This window comes from Polypterus senegalus, chromosome 15 (assembly GCF_016835505.1).
Source record: "Polypterus senegalus isolate Bchr_013 chromosome 15, ASM1683550v1, whole genome shotgun sequence".
Lineage (NCBI taxonomy): Eukaryota > Metazoa > Chordata > Cladistia > Polypteriformes > Polypteridae > Polypterus > Polypterus senegalus.
Genome location: NC_053168.1, coordinates 429615 through 448387, shown reverse-complemented (window position 1 = coordinate 448387; position 18773 = coordinate 429615). Strand labels below are relative to the sequence as shown.

Sequence of the window (18773 nt, the reverse complement as noted above, 5' to 3'; positions counted from 1 at the left end):
GCAGGAAACAAACCCCGGGCAGGGTGCCAGCCCACCGCAGGGCACACACACACCCATACACACTCGGGACAAGTTGGGATCGCCAATCCACCTAACTGGCATGTCTTTGAACTGTGGGAGGAAACCCGCGCAGACACGGGGAGGACCCGGGAAGCGAACCCCGATGGGTCTCCTAACTGCGAGGCAGCAGCGCTACCCACTGCGCCACCGTGCCATCCAATCTGTAAATCAAAGAAGAAATCTGTTGTTCATACAGTCGTGTCTGGACGGTGACACAGTGGATTCATCGTGTAGTTCAAGTGAGGACTTTCAGCTTTAATTTAAAGGGCCCACCAAACCAGCCATCTTTATAGGTGGTGCCCCCCCCATACCCTCCCCCATACAGGGGCTCAAAAGTATTTGGACATTTGACAGACAAGCCAGGTGGGAGGTAGACGGTCTGGAGCGGACTCCGAACTCTCAGTATGAAGTCCATGCCAATTAAAACGGGCACCCGTTAGGCAGAGATGACGGCAGAAACACCAGGAGTGCTCAAGTCAGCCATCTGGTAGACCCTTAAAGAGAAGGAACACACTGGTGGGCTTAGCAACACCAGAAGGTCTGGACGATCACAGAATTGTGTCCTTGGCGATGAAGAACCCCTTCATGACATCTAGCCAAGCCAAGACCGCTCTGTATGGGGGGTCGACCTCTCATTGACAAAGAGAAAGAAGACCTCATGAAAGTCAAGACAGAGGGACTCACCTCAAGGTGCAGACCACTGGAGAACCTCAAGCACTTCTGGAACAAGGAGAAAAGAGAAGAGAAGAGAAGAAACGGCTCCTGCTCTGTGGCACCTGGTGGAGGCCGAGATATGGGCTGGTCATGGAAGCGGGTCGCTGGTGTTTAGTGACAATAGGACTGCTGGCAGAAGTCGCAGGGTGAACTCCAAAGTGCAGCGGGCGCCATCCGGTCTGCTCAGAGTCAGAGGAATGCTGCCAATCTGACAGGACGACAGCTCGCAGTACAGATGGACCACAAGCCCCAGCATCCAAGGGCTTCACAAGGCAAAGAGGTGGGACATTCATCAGTGACCACCTCAACCCAACTGGACACGCAGATCACTTGCTGAAGGCAGAAAGTCCAACGAGCAGACAGTGGCAGTGAAGGCCTGGCAGAGCAGCACTGGGGTGGGCACTTGAGATGGCGGTGGGCTCAGACTTCAGGCAGTCACTGACTGGAAGGGACTTTCAACCAAATACTGAAAACGCTCGTTAAGTGTGTGTGTGTGTGTGTGTGTAATTAGGTCAGCTGGTTCTAATACTTTGGAGCCCCCAGAAATGGGGAGGGGGGGGGGACCCTGTATAAAATGTCCGTCTTTTCTTAAAGCCTCACAAAGGGTTAAAGCTGAAAGTCTACACTTTGGTCACATGATGGTGGCTTTGTGCTCGCCGTCACATTATGGACCTGACTGTATGTCTTGGGTCACTTGCCATAGTCTGCCATCGCTCACTATAACACCACGTGCCGGGTACAAGTGCTGCTTGGCACCTTACGTCATGGCAGCCTCATTATAACGGAGGGCTACGGTGGGTTGGAGAGCCTCACCAGCTCTTTAAATTGTGTCTGGTTAGCCTACAAGAAACAGCCGGGACTTGTGCCATCTTCGCCTATTTAAATGTGTCTGCCAGAATCGCCCGTCTGCCCTGGCCTGTGTCGTGTGTCCCAGTGTAGACCATGCCAACTGTACCCACCTGTGCTCTGGTCACCAGCCTGTCCCACCCACCGGTGCACGAGGATGGCAGTACCCCGTACCGGACCCCGTGTCTCAGGAGCAAACCCAAGTCTCAGTCCCCCTGGCACTGCCGGTCGTTGCCTTCCAGCTTCAGCTCCAGAAGGTCCTGAGAACCTAAGGGCCTTGGTAACGTCTGGTCTTTGGCGTTTCATGTCGACATTTCTACACAGACGGGGGGTACGGTCCGCACGTGGCTCATATTGATCACCCCGACTTGTGTCACCAGTCCCATAAAGCTGACAAGTTGTGCCCGTCTCATTGACGTGAGTGTTTGTGTCGAGTTCGACTGGAATGCCAATAAAACACGGGGAGTGAGTGCCATGGCACGTGTCGCGTGCTCAGATGTGTTTTCTATGTGTGTCACCCACTGAATGACAATTTCATGTTGGCAGGTTGCACCGGCCATCAAAGAGAGGATGATGAAGAAGGGCTCCATGATGATCGGCTACCAGCCACACCGCAGCCAGGTGAACTTCTTTCGCCAGATCGTCATCAGCCCCCAGGTGAGCCGTGAAGATATGGATTTTGTGCTTAAAGAGATCGAGGCCCTCGGCGTGGACATGTAGCGGCCGGCGTCTGGACGACCAGAGGAACCCCGTGAAGTCTCCTCGCCAGCGTCGATCCAAAGCGGAAATTAGTTCTGCCCACATGATGACTTTCTTTCAGAAATGTTTTGGTCTAAAGATACTGCTGTACTCTTGTCTTGAAGTTTAAACCGTACTGAAGGTTTGATCGGCCCTGCTGACCTCATTTGGATCGCAGTAAAGACGACCGCCCTGAATCTGACCAAGTCGACGAGCCCGATGCCATAGCACTGCTTGGCACCGAGCTGAAATAAGCTTAGCAGTTGTCCTCATGCTAATCATGCTGCCACCTCACTCGATGTGCCCACGGGCATCCAAAGCACTTCTGGGAGTCGAGAAGGCGCTGGGAATGAGCAGCAGGGGGCGCCCTTAGGATGGGGGAGTTAGGGGGGTCAGACAAAAGGCACCGAGGCATCAGCTTCACTTAAATAGTCAGAGCAGCGAGAACCCGGGCTGCAAGTGCCAGACACGATTGTCACTTCTGCTTTGAAATGTTGAAACGGGCGGCGAGCAGGCGGCGAGTCAAAAAAACGTTCACTGGGCTTCTAAACGAGACGCCCGGCGTGGATGAGGGAACGTTAACTCGATTTACACTGCAGTCCCGTCTGTCTGTCTGTCTAATCCTGCCTACTATACCAAATTCTGTCTATCGTATATAGCGCCTTTCACTTCTATCTATAGTGTCTTTCATGTCTGACTGTCTGTCTATCCATCTATCTGTCCCTCTTTCTCTCCCTTTGTCCGTCTGTCTGTCTGTCTAATCCTGCCTACTATACCAGATTCTATCAGTCTATGTGTCTGTCTAACGTATATAGCGCCTTTCACTTCTATCTGTCTATCATATAGTGCCTTTCATGTCCGTCCGTCTGTCTGTCCCTCCCTCTCTCCCTCCCTTTGTCTGTCCAGTCGTTTCTTCGTGTGATGACCACGGATGTCGACATTCCACAGCCGTCCTTCAGATGATGGCAGATCTACGAGGTTTAAGAGCTGCTTTAGAAAGTGAAGATCAATTCTCCCCGATTCCGCCCCACGAGATGCCCCTTGTCTTTACCTTTCTGTCTCCGCCCGCCCTTAGCGAGTTGTTGTCGGCCCCCCGTGTCCCGTCGGTCTGCTCCAGTCGAGTTGTTCCAGCACTACGGTGAATGGCCGTCTTTTGGTGCGTATCGTGGTGCAGCATGTGGATGGGTGAAGACCCCACTCCAATTGCACAATCAGGAATCTGAGGGGCAAGTGGAGTGCGACGTGCCAGTCCTGACCGCCGCCATGCCACCTTGATGTAAAGCGTGGCCGGCGCCCGCAGTGTGTGCTTGTCGGTGTCGTGTTGCTCATTTTTAAGGTCACAATTTCTGAAAGAGCAGCAGCGTCCGAGTTTTCCTAATTAGGGGAGCACTTGAATTGGAATTTCCCATTTGAGTTGAGCGCCAAGTGCGCTGCGGCCCCCCAGGACAGCCAGTCAGTTGCTCATCAAGCCCACCACCTCGTGACGCAGCCGAAGCCCCCGATTACGCAGTAGGGCCGCGTTAATGTGCCATTCCTCCTCTCCAAGAGTCCCCGTCTCAGGTGTGTGTGAAGTCCTCAGCAGGCCACTTTGTCACCTCCCGCCTGCTCGTTTGGTCACTTGATGTCACTTGATGTGTAGACGTGTCTGTGTTTTTGGTTCTCCGGAACGCCTTCACTAATTGAAAGAGTTAAAACCAAAAGAACGTGTAGAATTGGGGTCGATAAAGAAGAAGAACGCGACTAAGAACATTTCTCTTAGAGTAACCTGTAATGTCGGCGAAGCCAAACCGCGTTGCGCTCACAATGAAGTATTTGAGACGACGATGACGACGACGATGACGATGACGACTCCGTCTCACTCTCCGTGTCTCGTCTGCCTTTCAAATAAGGAGCGTCTGAATGTGTTTGTCCAAATGTCAAATCATCTGCAAAGAATAAAATCAACTCCCCAGCGGCTCAGTCTTAGTGTTCTGTCAAATCATCCGCCATTTGGAAGCCCCCCGGCCCGCCGTACGAGACATCCCGAGGTAAGTAGCGGGATTCTGGTGGAGCCGTTTGCTAAAATCAAAAGGGACTTTAGATGAAGAAACTCCAAGTCACTGGCATACGCTGTGCCCGGGACCACCAGGGTGAGCACTGAGTGCACCCACCTGCCCGCTATGTCCGATCCTCACAATCACATTGTTTGAACCCTGGCACTGCCTCTCCATGCTGAGAGTCGAGTCTTGTGTGATTCGTGCAGACCTGCGCCATGGTGGTCTGCAACTTGCTGGGGTCATTGGTGCCCTCAAACTTCTCTGTCGGCCCCCCAGAAATGGCTTATGACGAGCCAGGAGCCTCCTCAATGTTCAGTGGTGCCCACGGTGCCAGGTGCTCCTCACACACTCGGTGCACGGTGCTGGGGGGCTGTCAGAGCCCACTGCGGCCGTGCTTGGATTTGCAGCACTTGGGACCGTCCTGCCTCTTGTGGTGGTCCGACCGAGGACGTCACACTTCACTTTGTGTCATTCACTTCTCATAGGCCGATGTGTCACTGCGAGGTCCTTAAAATGCTAACAGCACACTTGATTTTAAGAATTCATTCATTTTAAAACGAGACCCTAAAGAGAACGGATGCCCCCTTCTGTGTGACCGTACGTGGGGCTCAAGGCCAGTGTGTTGAGGCGCTGGTGTCAGTAGCAGGTGACGCCCCCAAGAACAGGCCCACCACAGGGTGAAGGTGAGGGAGAGGGCATCACAAGGCCGTGGACGTGGGCAGCAGAGACCACCAATGCCCTCAAGGGCCAGTCCATCCTGGTGGGCATTTTCTGTTAATGACTGCATTACCTGATGTGAGGTGGGGGGACAGTTATGACACTGGCCACATATGGACAAGGGATTGGGGATGCCAAACTGAAGTGTGCCACGTGGAGCCATGGAAGTGTGCGGGGGGCTGCGCTTAAGGTGGTCTGAACACTTTACCGCCCCACCATCCCACTTTGCTTTTAAAAGTCTGACGGGCTGTTGTGTTTCTTTGACTCCTCAGCCATTTAAGGGTCAGCAGTGGGCGTCGTCCCAAACTACAAGGCCCATGAGCCTCCACTCGGTGCTCACATGACTTGTGTCAGCCAATCGCAGTTCACTACACCTTTAGAGTGATTCTCACACACTTGTGAACCTACTAAGTGTGCAGTGCGCCCCCTTAGAGTGTAACCGTTCTTTCACCGTCGCCAAGGTGTATCTTTAAATGAGGAAGGACCCCCCTGTCCCACCTAGAGGACATTGTCTGGTGTGCTGCAGCTTTAGCTACTGGCCTCATGCACATGTGACTGTCGGATAACTTCTAGAAACTTCATACGCTAAAGGAAGGCACCTTGACCACCAGAGTGGGCCGAGTCAAGACAGACGGGCAGTTTGTGGGGCGCCGGACCGCCAGACGTCACACACACACACACCAGCCTCGGCGTTCAGAGGTCTCCTTTATTTTGGCAACATTAGTCCTGAATACACACAGATGACTTCATCTGGTCAGAAGCACTTGGAAGGTTTGGAGGGGCGCACAGATGTCACCAGCTGTGGTCCTGCCAGACACCCCCAGTTCCATGCCAGCGGAGGCCCCCCCTCGATTGTCAGAAGGCACATTTTTTTTTCCAAGTCCCGGTTGTCCCCAAGTCGGGGAGCTGATACCTCGCAGAGGCTAATTGGATTTTGGCTCTCGCCGAGCCCAGAAGTCACTTTTTGTGTTGTTAGTAATACAAATCGGATTAAGTGACAGGCGTACAGATGGATGAGTAAAGTGCAAACGTCGTGGGTTACGAGAATAAGCGCCTCTGCTTCCTCCTCCTCCTCCCCAAGTCTTTAATGCTGGAAGCAGATGAGCTCCGGTCAGCTGCCACTTCCAGAAGTTTCCAAGCAGAGTTGAAGGACGCAAGCTGCGGTATGCGGCTGGTAGAAAGCCCGCCCCCTGGCCCCACCCACCTAACCAACCTCTGCCCCCAGGAAGTGCGGCTCACGGTCAGCTCGCCCTCGGTCCGTGTCACTTGTCGTCGCTGACCGAACAGTCCTCGGAGATCTTCTCCTCGGAGCAGCTCCTCTGGGACAGCTTGTCCATCTGGTCGATCTCGCTGAAGCGCTCGGCTACGCACTGGGCAGTGAGGCGGGCTTCGGGGTCGTGGTCCCAGGATTCAGTGATGGTGGAGCATATGAGCTGCAAGCCCTGTGGAGAGGAAGAGGAGCAAAAAAGGGTGAGCGAAGGAAGGAAGGAGAGCAGCCTGGCGACTTCCACACTTGTGTGTGTGTGTGCTGTGAGAAAGTGTTTGCCCCCCTCGATCTGATGAAGGACTTCAGTTCTTTAGACAGTATGTCAAAGTTGGAACACCAAGTCTTAATTACGACTCAGTGTCCAGCACCTGCATTGTGAAAAGGTAATTGCCCCCTTAATACTCCGCAGACTAAACACAGCCAGCTCTGGTCATCCAAACCTCACCCTCACCATGGCGGTGAAGTCGTCACTACAAGGACAACGCCAAAGGACAATTCCTAAAGGTCAACAAAACTGTGCCATCAAGAAAGGGTGACAGGCAGGAGGAGTCCACAGCTCCACCACAGTGTGAGCCATCATCTCCAAATGGTGAATGAGAAACCCCAGAAGGACATCAAAAGAACTGCAGGGCTTGGTAGCCTCAGCTGTGGTCAGGACTCCATTGATCAGAAAGAGACCAGAAGACCACCAGGATTCATGGGAGAGCAACAAGAAGGAAGCCCCTGCTATCACAGAGGAACATCACTGCAAAGAAAGGCCCGACAGTCCTAAGCTGTGGAGTCTGGCACTGGACAGGACAGACCAACAAGAAGACATGGCAGTGCTACTGTGGTGATGATGATGATGATGATTCAAAGACCTGCCACTAACTATTGAAACAAGCAGGAATTGGGAGCTTTACCGGAATATTCTCAGTTGTCTGTCCGTGACCTGAAGCCAAAGCGTCATTGGGTTAAGTGGCAGGTCGACAACTGAATGGTGCAGAAGACTTGGAGTGGCCAGTCAAAGTCCTGAGGCCGGACCTGAAACAAGCAGGTGACAATCTACCAATGTGGCCGAATTCAAGAAGTTCTTCAAAAGAAGAGAGTGGGCCAGCGTTCCTCACCAGTACCTCAGATGATAAGACGACTTTAGTTTGCCGATTTTTGCTGCCATTGACGCCTCAGCCAAGTATTGCAACTAGGGGGGCAATTACCTTTTCACAGGGGTGACATGGAGTTGGATAACTTTGGTTCATGGACTTGAAGAGTGAACTGCATGTCCCTTCATGTCCCGTTTCTCCAATACTGCATTTTGTCTCCAAGATGTGAGGCCATCCATCTAGGAGACTGGGAGGGGGGCAAAGACTTTTTCACAGCATGTGTGTGCAACGACAGACCCTCACAGGAGTTCATTCATGTACCCCTTATTGAGCCCACTTCATCTGCTTCAGGATCTGAGGTGGGGACCAGAGGGTACCCTGGAGACAAGACTGGGGGGTACCAGTCCATCAAGGGGCCCCCCACAGCAGGCCAGCCTGCACATCTTTGAGGTGTGGACACTGCTGCCCACTGCCACCCTGCTGCGTCATCTGCAGTTTATGGCTTAAGTGTTTGTCAGGCACAGTTGCTAACATTCATTCATTTTTTTCCCCCAGTACAGAGTCATGGGAGGCTGTAGCCCACCATGGCAGCACTGGGCACAAGACAGGAGCTAAACCCAATCCGTGCCTACCAGGGGCACACAGACTGGCATTTGAACCCAGGTCTGCTGAACTGTTTAGTGTGTGTTTCAGCTCATGAGCAGTGCTGCCATGCCAGCCATGTCGACAGGATGGGTACCTCGTGTTTCTGCCAGCTGTTGGGAATCTCTGGCCGCCCTCGGTCTCTGACAACGCTGTCCTTCATGCTCTCCACACAGGGGTGCTCGCCCACCTTGGAGCCAAACGGAGGAACGTAGTCTTTGACATCTGGAGAGAGAAGAGGAAGTTAAGGTTGGCATTTGTGCCCATCAAGCAGTCAGCTTCTTGTTTAACGTAAAGCCATGGGCATCCAGCACTGGCAAAGGGAGCTGGGCACACCCGAGATAGTTTGACGTGAAAGGCGCTATATACTGAACTGTCAGACAGAGTGAAAGGCGCTATATAACAGATGTAGAATACCTCCTTTGTGCCAAGGTGGCCATACCAGTTGAAGTATTGGGATTGGATCACATAAGAGGAGTCGAGGTGGTGTTTATAGGGGGTCTGGCCATTGCAAGTAGGGGCCCACACAGATGTGACAGTCAAGTGTCAAAAAACAATACAAGAAGAGTATCAGTGCAGGAGAAGAGGGGGTAGCAGGCGGCAGTGAGGCGGGCGTCTGACGAGGCAGAAGTCCCCTGGTCCAGTGCCACCGCTGACAACAAGTGTCACACAAGGCTGCTCACCGTATTCTGCTGCTCGTTCGTTTATACTTCAATGGCAGGGCTAAGCTGGGCTGCCCAAAGTGGAGGTGACATTTGGTTCTGTCCTGGTGACTTCAGCCAGCGCACACCCCGAGCACCAGGCAGTGAAGGGGCTCAGGCAGGGTCACACTGCGAATCACTCGGGTGGACTGGACCTGCAGCCTTGTGCTGTATCCCAGTGGCAGAGAGAGCCCCGGACCCCTGTTCGTATCTCCTGCCAGTGCAGAGGGTGATGCAGGGGGCTCTGCGAACGCTGGCTGGACTTGCTGCCCTTACACTCGTTGTTGTAGTGTCTCTGGTAGCCCACAGGGGGCAGTGTGCTCTCGTCACTTTGCCCTCAATTAATTGTTTTTTTTCCCACACTGGGGACATTATGGCTTGTGGGGGTCTCCGTTACCTTAAACCCATGGTGGCCTGCGGTGCGCGCATGTGGCGTCACCCAGTAGCGACTTGTCCCATTCCCACTGCCCCTCAGGCTAAGGGCCACATTATGAAGTGGTCTACGAGTGTGACATGTGGGTGGGTCACCGACCAAAGAATGCTGCAGTCACACTTAGCACGGCTGTGTCATTCACACTTCACTGGTCTGTGCCAAGCGTGGTGACATCCCTCCTGGCCACAGCATGTGCTGGCCCTCTGGCAGGGTGTTTGGGCACCACGATGCTCTGACATATGCAGGCCCCCCTGTTATATAGCGCCATTCCCTGCCCCATATGCAGGCTGTAATGACGCCTTCTCCTGTCCTCAGTGGCGAAGACAATACAAGGCGCTATATAATGTGACTTTGGTCACTCCAGAGAAGGCATCAAAAGACGACGTCGCCTCAGTGGCTGCCATTTTTGACTTGGTGTGAGGGCACAGGGAGTAGCCACAGGCGCACGCCAAGAACAAACCCCAGACAGAATGGCAGTGCCCAGCAGGAGGCACTCATGCTGATTTACAGTCACGCGGGTGGAATTCTGGCCAAAGCTTGTTCTGTGGCAGAAGGGCTTGGGCAGAAACATCAGTGGGCATATCGTTCATAGGAAATCGCTGTGCCATCTCCACCCTGCTGAAGGGCCAATGCGCACTCGGTGGGGGTGTCACGAATGGGCAGAACACAAAGAGGGTGGAGTCTGTTGGCCAATTCCGTTTATTCCTTTATGCCCACCACCTTCCTGTCCCACTTGCACCTCCCCTTAGTGCCCACCAGGTGGAAATATGAAGGCAATTCGAGGATTGAAATTCCAGCTCGTCTACTCAGCACCTTGAAGCCCACTGCTCTCTGCTGGTGGGCACTGGATGTGCATTTTAACAGTTCACTCCTTTTGTCCTGACAGAACCCCCAGGAGTACCCTGGTGACCACTGGTCAGCAGCTGAAAGGAGATGATCCCACCCAGTGACCTATAGAGGTGGGCACAGCAGGACGCTGGACAGCTCATTGATGACCAGAAAGAACCCTGAACGGGGGTTTAGTTTGTAGGAGAAAAGCAAGTGAACCCCAGGACTGCAGAGTGCCCCCTAGAGGTGGGTGGTACACACAGTAGAGTGCCATGTGTGACACTGTCAGGTCCGCTTAAAACAATTCAGAGTCATGGTGGATGGGCACAAGGCAGGACCCAATTCTGGTTGGGGTGCCAATCCATCAATGGGCAGACACGTATCCGCCTAAACTCAAGGGCTACCCAGCGGGGAGAACATGCCAAGTCCAGTCTAATGATGTCCGAGCAGGTGGGGCAGGGGCATTGACTGATGTTCATCCTGTGATCCGTAATTGAGGTGCCAAGTGCCCGTGTGTGTACCCTTAGATTGATAGATTTATAGAGGACAGGCACTATACAACTGGTCAGCCCTTTTTAACAAATATCATTAGCCTGCGCCTCCACCAGATGCCCTCACCCCACTGAGGGGGCATCACACCCCTCACTCTCTTACCTCCGATGGCACTGCAGCGAGATGTGATTTCCCAGAGGACCAACGCCAAGGAGTAGACGTCCGACTGCTTGAAGGACTCGATGTTCTCCAGGTTGATGCGGGATTCCAGAACTTCAGGAGCCATGTAGCGGGCAGTGCCAACCTGGAAGAGAGACAGAAGAGGAAAGGAGTTAGACAAAGAGGATGGCATCATGCCAGTCTCAGCTGAAGACCCTCTCTAGCGGTGCCCCCTGCACTCACAACTGCCCTGTCCTGGATGACCTCACCATGGCACTGTACCATGTGTTGATGCACTCTTCTACCCTGTCACCCTGTCCCCATGAACTGAAGCTTCTTCTCTGCTAGCATGGTGGCCACAGCAGGGTCAATGGTGGGCGTCTGCTTCAGTTTACCAACCAGGTGCCTGAATTTGTGTATGGGAGAGTTTTATGGACTCCAGTTTGTAAGCCCACCACAAGGCCTTGAGTAGTCCAATGCCCTAGACCCTGGCAACCTATGGCAACCACTTGCTCAGCTGGCATTCCTGCCTAGCCTGATTTGGGTCACTCAGATGTGAGGGTACATCCTGTGCCCAAAGGAGGTAACAGCCACCAGAGGGCGGTGTGCCCAAAGGGGGTAACGGCGACCAGAGGGCGGTGTGCCCAAAGAAGGTAACGACCAGCAGAGGGCGGTGTGCCCAAAGAAGGTAACGACCAGCAGAGGGCGGTGTGCCCAAAGAAGGTAACGACCAGCAGAGGGCTGTGGACCCAAAGTGGGCAACAGCCACTAGAGGGCGGTGTGTGAAAAGGGGGCAACAGCCACTAGAGGGCGGTGTGCCCAACGTAGGTAACAGCCACTAGAGGGCGGTGTGCCCAAAGGGGGTAACGGCGACCAGAGGGCGGTGTGCCCAATAGAGGTAATGACCAGCAGAGGGCAGTGGACCCAAAGTAGGTAACGGCCACTAGAGGGCGGTGTGCCAAAAGGAGGTAATGACCATCAAAGGGCAGTGGACCCGAAGTAGGTAATGGCCACTAGAGGGCGGCATGCCCAATGTAGGTAACAGCCACTAGAAGCCGGTGTGCCCGCAGTTGAAGGCATCTCACCTGACCGCTGTTGGCCAGATCGTCGACGGACAGCGAGAGGTCGAGCCGCAGAGCCAGGCCAAAGTCGCAGAGGCAGCAGGTCAGGTCGTTCTTGACCAGGATGTTGGAGCTTTTGATGTCCCGATGGACAATGGGCACCTTGGGCCGACCGCAGGGCGTGTGGTCGCTGTGCAGATGGGCCAGGGCGCGGGCGAAGGAGCCGCCCAGGTAGCAGAAGTCGTCCCAGCTGAGGATGTGGTGCGTCAGGTACTCCTGCAGGTTGCCCAGGGCGTGGTAGGCGGTGATGATCCAGTACTGCTTGTCCGCCTTGCGCTCCTCGGCCGTCAGGAAGTGCAGGATGTTCTCGTGCTTGAGGTTGATGTCTGAGAAGATGTCCTTCTCGTTCTTCCAGGAGGCGTATTCCTCGTAGGAGAAGATCTTGACGGCCACCGTCTCAAACTGCTCGGCGGTGCTCTGCTTCAGCTTGGCCTTGTAGACGGACGCGAAGCGCCCCTTGCCCACTTGCAGGTCCAGCTCGATGGGCAGCAGCTCCAGGTTGTGGTTGATGTTGTTGGCCACCGTGGAGCTGATGTCCGACTGGTCGTCGTCCGTCATGATGGCACAGCCGTCGCTGCAGTCGTGCTTGCGCTTCTTCTTCTTCTTCCACTCCTCGTTTAACTTCTTCTGCCGGATGACCCTGTAGCGGTAGAAAGCCAGGATGACCATGACGGCGATGACCAGCGGGGGCAGGAGGCTGATGGCTGTCACCATCGGGATGGACAAGGTGGGCTTTTCTGCTATAAAAGAAAGAAAGGTCACACAGTTGTCACCAAGCATCTGTGAATTTGAAACAAATTTGAACTAAAAAAAATCAGAAAGTTTGGTGACACGTAATGCACTGCCAGCCATCGCCCGGGCTCATGTGCCACGCTGAATGGTGCTATAAAAAAAAAGAACACCTTCATCCACCTGTCCACGAGCCAAGCAACTGAACCAATGTAGGGGCATGGGCGGCAGGTGCCTACCACAGCAGCGCTGGGCACAAGGTGGGAGCCAACCCTGGACTAGACACGAGTGGCATTAACTTGGTGCCTTCAGTTCATCTGAAATGCACAGCTCTGTTCTATATAGCAGGGTGGGCACAAGCTCTGCCCGGGCCACTGCACCAGAGCACCACCCCGGACTCCTCCTGCCATCCTCATAGCACTCAAAGTGACAGAGGCCCAAGTGACACTCCTCCACATGTCCTCTAGAGGGCGCTCCTGCATTCCCGCCTCACTCAGGCCGGGTGGTCATCTGCTCAGATGGCTCTCAGTTCAGGGAGCCCGAGGGCACTGAGCTTAGCCTGGCATCATCAGGGGGCCAAAACGAGGGGCTTTGTGTCGGCAGGTGGGTGGTCACCCCGTGTGAGCTGTGAAGGTGGACCAGTTAGACTCGGCCCGGGAATTTCCCTGCAGCCACATGCCCGCTAACGTCACCCCCGCTGTGGAAGGCATCTGTGGAATTTTCAGTGTAGTCCATATATGGGCATCTGTGGAATTGGCCGGGGGTGGGCTGGAGAGTTCAGGGAGGAGGAGGAGGAAACAAAGCCCCCCTTACTGCAGAGCTATGAAGGGCACAATATAAATACACATGTGGACAGACAGGCAGATTTGTGAAAGGCGCTATATAACTACACATTTGGACAGCTATGGGCGGATGTGTAAGGTGGTATATGAAAGGTATAACAGCAAAATAGTGGGCAAAAGAAACTGGCATACACAATTCAGAGACTCAACTGATGAAAGGAGCCCCTCCCTTGGTGTCACATTGCGCCCTCCAGCCTGTGTGTGCTGTCCCCTCCCTCCCTGGTGACGTCACTTCACCAGCTGTCCTCCCCGTGTCTCCTGTTGTGTTTTCTGCTGCTTTTTGGGTTTGTTGTGTCTGTGAGAACATCTGAGAGCCCCTCGCTACTCGATGAATGGCAGCTGGTGCACCAAGACAGATGTGCCCACTCGCCATCTGCACTCCAGATGTTAGCCCAGGGTGCTCAGACGGCTGACTGACAAGGTGGCGCTAGTGAGACCCGATTTGGAGTGCCCCTTAGCTTCACACCAGTATGGCGCTCACACACAAACACACGTCCACATTTGTGCCATGGGCCACTGCGGGCACACTGTGAAAAGCGCTATATTAAACATGCCGTACACCGCCAACTGTAATAAAGCTGACCAGCACAAATCACCCTGATCACACCATGAGGAGTTTTATGAATTGAAGGAGCCAGGGGTGCAGCTGGGGCAGGCCAGGACGGGGCAGGCCAGGACCCCCTCGCTAGGACCCCTAGTTCAGATCTCACCAGCTGATAAGGACTCCAACGTGACTTCCTGGCATGAGCAACACGCTGACCCCCTATAATGAGAAGTGGCATGGCAGTTGACTTGAAAGGCGCTATATATTCGGTCTCAAACATGAGGGGGCAAAAACAAGGCATAGTAAGGACTCACTCTTTATGGTGCCTTACAAGTTACCACTGATTGACGCCCATGTGGCTCAGCGGGCAGCGCCAGGATCAAGTGCTTTACTTTTATGTAGTGCCTTTCTGCATGATAGTGGAGTCTGCCTCATTTATGTTATATAGCTCCTTTCATCATCCAAAGGGCCCTCAGAACGAGTGAACTCCAGCCACTTAAGTCTTACTGCATTTGAACCCGGGGGTCTCCTGTGCTGCAGCTGGTAGTGAGGGGAGTGACGGTGGGGGTTTGAGACGACGAAGAGACCACTAAAGGGGGTGCCATTTAAATCCACCCCCTCAGGTGCAGTCTGTTGGGTAACACGGATGTCGATACGACGGCTCGTCGCTGCCAGCTGTCTGCTCCCCAGCCCACCATATCCCACTCAGACAGGAAACCACATGTCTGGGACTGCAGCGGGCCGTCTAAAGTGGTGGGCCGAAAAGTCGATAAGCCGTCACAAGCCAAAATCTGCTGGCCTGTCAATGCCTGACGTCACATAGGCAAACGCAACAGGTGTTAGGGTGGGTAGGGTAGGGTGGGCAGTGGCAGACCCCAGCACTGTAAGGCTGGGGGTCATAAGGAGGATGGTCTGATGATGGTTTGAAACGACAGGTTTAACCAGTCATCATATAGCGCCTTTCAGGAGAAACCTCCTCAGTGCCCATGCACCGCCTTTCATAGGCTAAGCCTATATAGCGCCTTTCAAGACGCACTGCCCAAACATTAATGTCTCGGACCAGGTAGGCCTCAGCGAGAGGCACACAAGTCCCACCAGGGTGGGCTACTGTGGCATCCAGTCTGCACCTCGCCAGGGTGATGCTACTGAAGCTCTAAACGGCTGACTAGGCGTAACATATGAAAGGCACTATATAAAAGCATGTGACTGGCCCATATGTGTCCATAGTGGGCACAGATTGGCCTTACACTTTGTGACTGACAGGGGACAGTGTTAATGGTGCCCCACTGATTACCTGAACAGGGGAGGTGCTGTCTATCCTGGCACCACGGGGTTCAAGGCCGTAACTGGACTTCTTCAAACTGCATCTCGCCAGTGCCATCCAGTACATCAGGGTAGAGGATCGGGGAGGGGCAGAGACTGACATCAGATGGCCTCAGGTGAGAAGGGCATCGGGTTACCCTCATCAGACTGTGAGATCACCCACCACAATTTAGGCTGGCGCCAGTCTGAGCCTGATGAGATGTGTGAAGTCCGGGAAGGAGCAGCAAATGAGCAGCGAGCTCTGAAGTCAGCAGAATGGGAAAGACGGCCAAGCTGGGCAAGGGCAGGGGCAATGGGTAAAGCAGAGCATGGTAGTACCAGGCAGACAGCACTGAAGCACAGATGGCATGGCAGCTCCCCACCAGACACCATGATGCACCCTCCGGAGCTTAGACCCCAGTTCCATTGCCAGCCAAGATGATGCTGGTGTGAGGTCCTCCTGGTATTGTGGCTATGGGCATCAGAGACCTGACAGACTGGCATCTCCCAGTGAAGTCCCACCATTGTTGAGTCCACGCAACCTTCACCTGGAGAAGCAGCTCTGAAGTCAGGACTCATCACGCTGACCCCTGAGCCACCAGGGGGCGACTCCATCCATGTACACCTCGTTGAGGCCACAGGGTCGAGTTTGATGTTGTGTGGGGTCCCAAAGCACTGGCCCAGTAGGGGGCGCCACACACACACACACACACTTACTTATGTGGGGCCAATTGAGAGATGCTAATGGACCCAAGAATAGGTCTGCGGGATGGGGGAGAAAAGTGGGACCACCTAGAAGAAAGTCGACACAGCCAGACAGAACAGTGTCTGAGGGGCATTAGAACCCAGGGCTACGAATCTGTGAGGCGGTGGCATTAAGCACTGAGCCGCCATGCTGCTTAGCCTCAGTTGTAGTTGGACGTCCATTTCAGCAGTCAAACAATCAATCAATCAATCAGTCCAACCGACTGACCACTGGGCCAGCGGCTCACCCCATGAGGTCTGATGACAGCCTGTCACTCGTCCAGGTGACCTCAGGTGGCAGACACAACTGGCTGAGATTAAGGACCCTGGGAATCCTCACTTTGAGGGTACTCAACCTTACTGATGTTGGGGGACAGGTGGCCTGCAGCAGCACTGCTAGGTGTGGTGAAAGGCGCTATACACGAGCCACTGTGTTTAAAACTGGCAAGAAAAGTCCTAAATGGGAGGACACAGCGACGGCGGCGGCAGCGGCGGCAGACCACCCAGGGCTCACCCTCCGTGAAGTAGACGACGTTGTTGCACTCCTCCTCAACGCTACAGGAGCACAGGTAGAACAAGGAGCCCAGCACCTTCTTCTCCTTCATCCGGCACTCTGTGTTGTTGTAGTCGTCCAGCATGAAGCCGTAGAGGGGCACCGAGGGGCTGTGACACAGGGTCTCCATCGTCACATTGCTGTCATTCTTCCTCCTGAAAGAAGAAGGTGGGTCTGTTAGTTAAGGTGGATGTTATAAAGCGCCTTTCACACGGTTGATAATAATGAGCATTCTGTACATTTATATAGCGCCTTTCTCCCTACTCAAAGTGCTTTTCATAGTGAGTGTGGAGCCACTTTCACCTGCCTGTCTATCTATTCTATAGCGCCTTTCACATTTCTCTAGCTACTGTATAGTTCCTTTCATCTATCTAGCTATCTGTCTATTAATTGATTATATAGCGCCTTTCACCTATCTTTTCCTCTCTCCCTCTTTTTCTTTATCTCAGACTGGCAAGTCAAGCATGGCTGCAGTGACGTTGTGCCAGGCAGTATCAGCCACATGAAGGAGCCACTCGTTGACCCCTGATGACCACTAGGTGGCACCCACCAGTCACAGCCTGGCAGCCCAGTTCATAAGACTCATTAATAACAAAGGACCACTAGGGGGCAGTAAAGGGACAAGCCAGTGACTGGCTTTTTTAGGCCCCCACTCACCCCAAATGACCCTCTACTAAGCGGGATTATGGGATGTAACTCGGGTTCTCTGGCAAGCCCAGCTCACGGTAACAGTTTGCATGTGTCCACCAAAGCCAATGCAGGTCAAGCGGGAGGCAGAGGACTGGACCAAAGCCTGGATGGCAGGGCGCATTGACACAAACCCCAAAGTGACATACAGTAAAGTGGCCAGTGGCCAGTCGGCAGTCCACCTAGCGACAGGCTTTGGGCTTGGGATGAAAACTGAAGGCGCTATAAAGTGGCTTTGCTGGCCATAGTGAAGCCCAGAGCATTGTAGAGGTAACGGGGCGTGGCCTCCTCAGAGGGGCGGCACTAGGCACAAGGCAGGAGGTGACCCTGGGTGGGACGCCTAGTGGCTGTCACCTCACAACGCCAAGTGCTTCCCAGTTCACTGGCCTGGTTTAATAAAGCGCCATTCCTGTCAAGTGGCACAATTAACCAGTTTGAAAACATACGTTTGATCATCTTCAGCTCTCGGTTTGCACCCGCCTCTCATCACAGCAGCTGCCAAGACAAGTGAGTTGCCCAGTCCAGACCATCTTGAAGGATGGCAATGGAGGGCAGCAGGTGACTGGCATGGCCACTCGGGGGCACATTGCAGTATGATATGAGGCAACCCTTTCTGGGATGAGTGGCATGTCTTGGCTACCACCAGGGGGTGATATGCCCTGGCATTATGAATGGCATAAGAGCGAAGAAGCGACACTAGAGGGCAGCACACGGATCCGGCCAGAGACAAGGGTGACGTATGACAAATCGAGGGAGCAAAGGGGGACTGGCAAGTGGAGGCAAATGGCAGTGACTGGCAGGTAAGAGAAAGACAGCAATCTGGAAACTTCTGAGGAGCGATGGGTACAGGGAGCCTCGCTTAAAGGTTTACCCATTGCCTGAGCTTACTGAACTTGAAGGGCATAGACATTTGGACTGCCAGGTGGGCACGCTTATCATAAAGCTTATGAAGGTCAGTCATTATGCTATGCCTCTACCCCCCCCCCCACTTTGAGCTTAGCCTGGCATTATTGGGCACAAACTGGGCACAAGTGCAAGAGCAGGTGACACGGAGACTCCACACACACATTACCAGATGGTGACGCAGACTTCGTCGAACGCTGCACAGATGGAAGTCTTCTTACACTCGCTCGTGCACTTGTCTGCCCCGTCACACGTTGTGTCCTCCAAGTCACAGAACTTGCAGAGGTTTCTGATGACAAGGCCACCATGGGGGTTCACCAAACCTGGAAGAGAAAAACAAAAAATGAGGCGACTTTGACAGAAGAGCCCCCCCCTTCACGTGGAGAAAATATTCTGTCAGGCGGGCTTTGCACTATATAGCGCCTTTCAGACCCTGAAATCAGGAAGTGACTGGAGGCTAAGTGGGCGTGGCCATATGCCTATTTCACTTCCTGCTGCGTCTCAGCTGTCACTGTCCTATAGCGCCCCTCACTCAGTTGGCTGTCACTCAGGGTGGACCCTAGCCACATGGTGAGTGAGGAGGACCACCGGGGTGCCAACTGTACCCTCACATCTATTTGCGTCTCTTCAGGT

At 53.8% G+C, this 18773-nt stretch overlaps 2 protein-coding genes across 3 annotated transcripts in view; one reads left to right on the top strand and one right to left on the bottom strand.

Annotated features, from left to right (window-relative positions):
- LOC120515838 (acidic amino acid decarboxylase GADL1-like) overlaps positions 1-2889 on the top strand; it is a 101179-nt gene extending 98290 nt beyond the window's left edge. Inside the window, exon 15 of the mRNA XM_039737166.1 lies at positions 2167-2889. Within this exon, the coding sequence (XP_039593100.1) occupies positions 2167-2340 (174 nt within the window). The 3' untranslated portion in view covers positions 2341-2889. The remainder of the gene's footprint in view (positions 1-2166) is intronic.
- A 2908-nt stretch (positions 2890-5797) lies between these two features.
- Positions 5798-18773, bottom strand: part of tgfbr2b (transforming growth factor beta receptor 2b) — a 28711-nt gene continuing 15735 nt past the window's right edge. The window contains exons 2-7 of one of the 2 annotated variants that reach the window (XM_039737054.1): positions 18310-18463; positions 16512-16705; positions 11801-12576; positions 10719-10860; positions 8200-8327; positions 5798-6553 (exon numbers count right to left, since the gene is read on the bottom strand). In XM_039737054.1, coding sequence (XP_039592988.1) covers positions 6374-6553; positions 8200-8327; positions 10719-10860; positions 11801-12576; positions 16512-16705; positions 18310-18463 — 1574 coding nt within the window. In that variant the 3' untranslated portion in view covers positions 5798-6373. The remainder of the gene's footprint in view (positions 6554-8199; positions 8328-10718; positions 10861-11800; positions 12577-16511; positions 16706-18309; positions 18464-18773) is intronic. The other variant, XM_039737053.1, reaches the window with a different exon arrangement.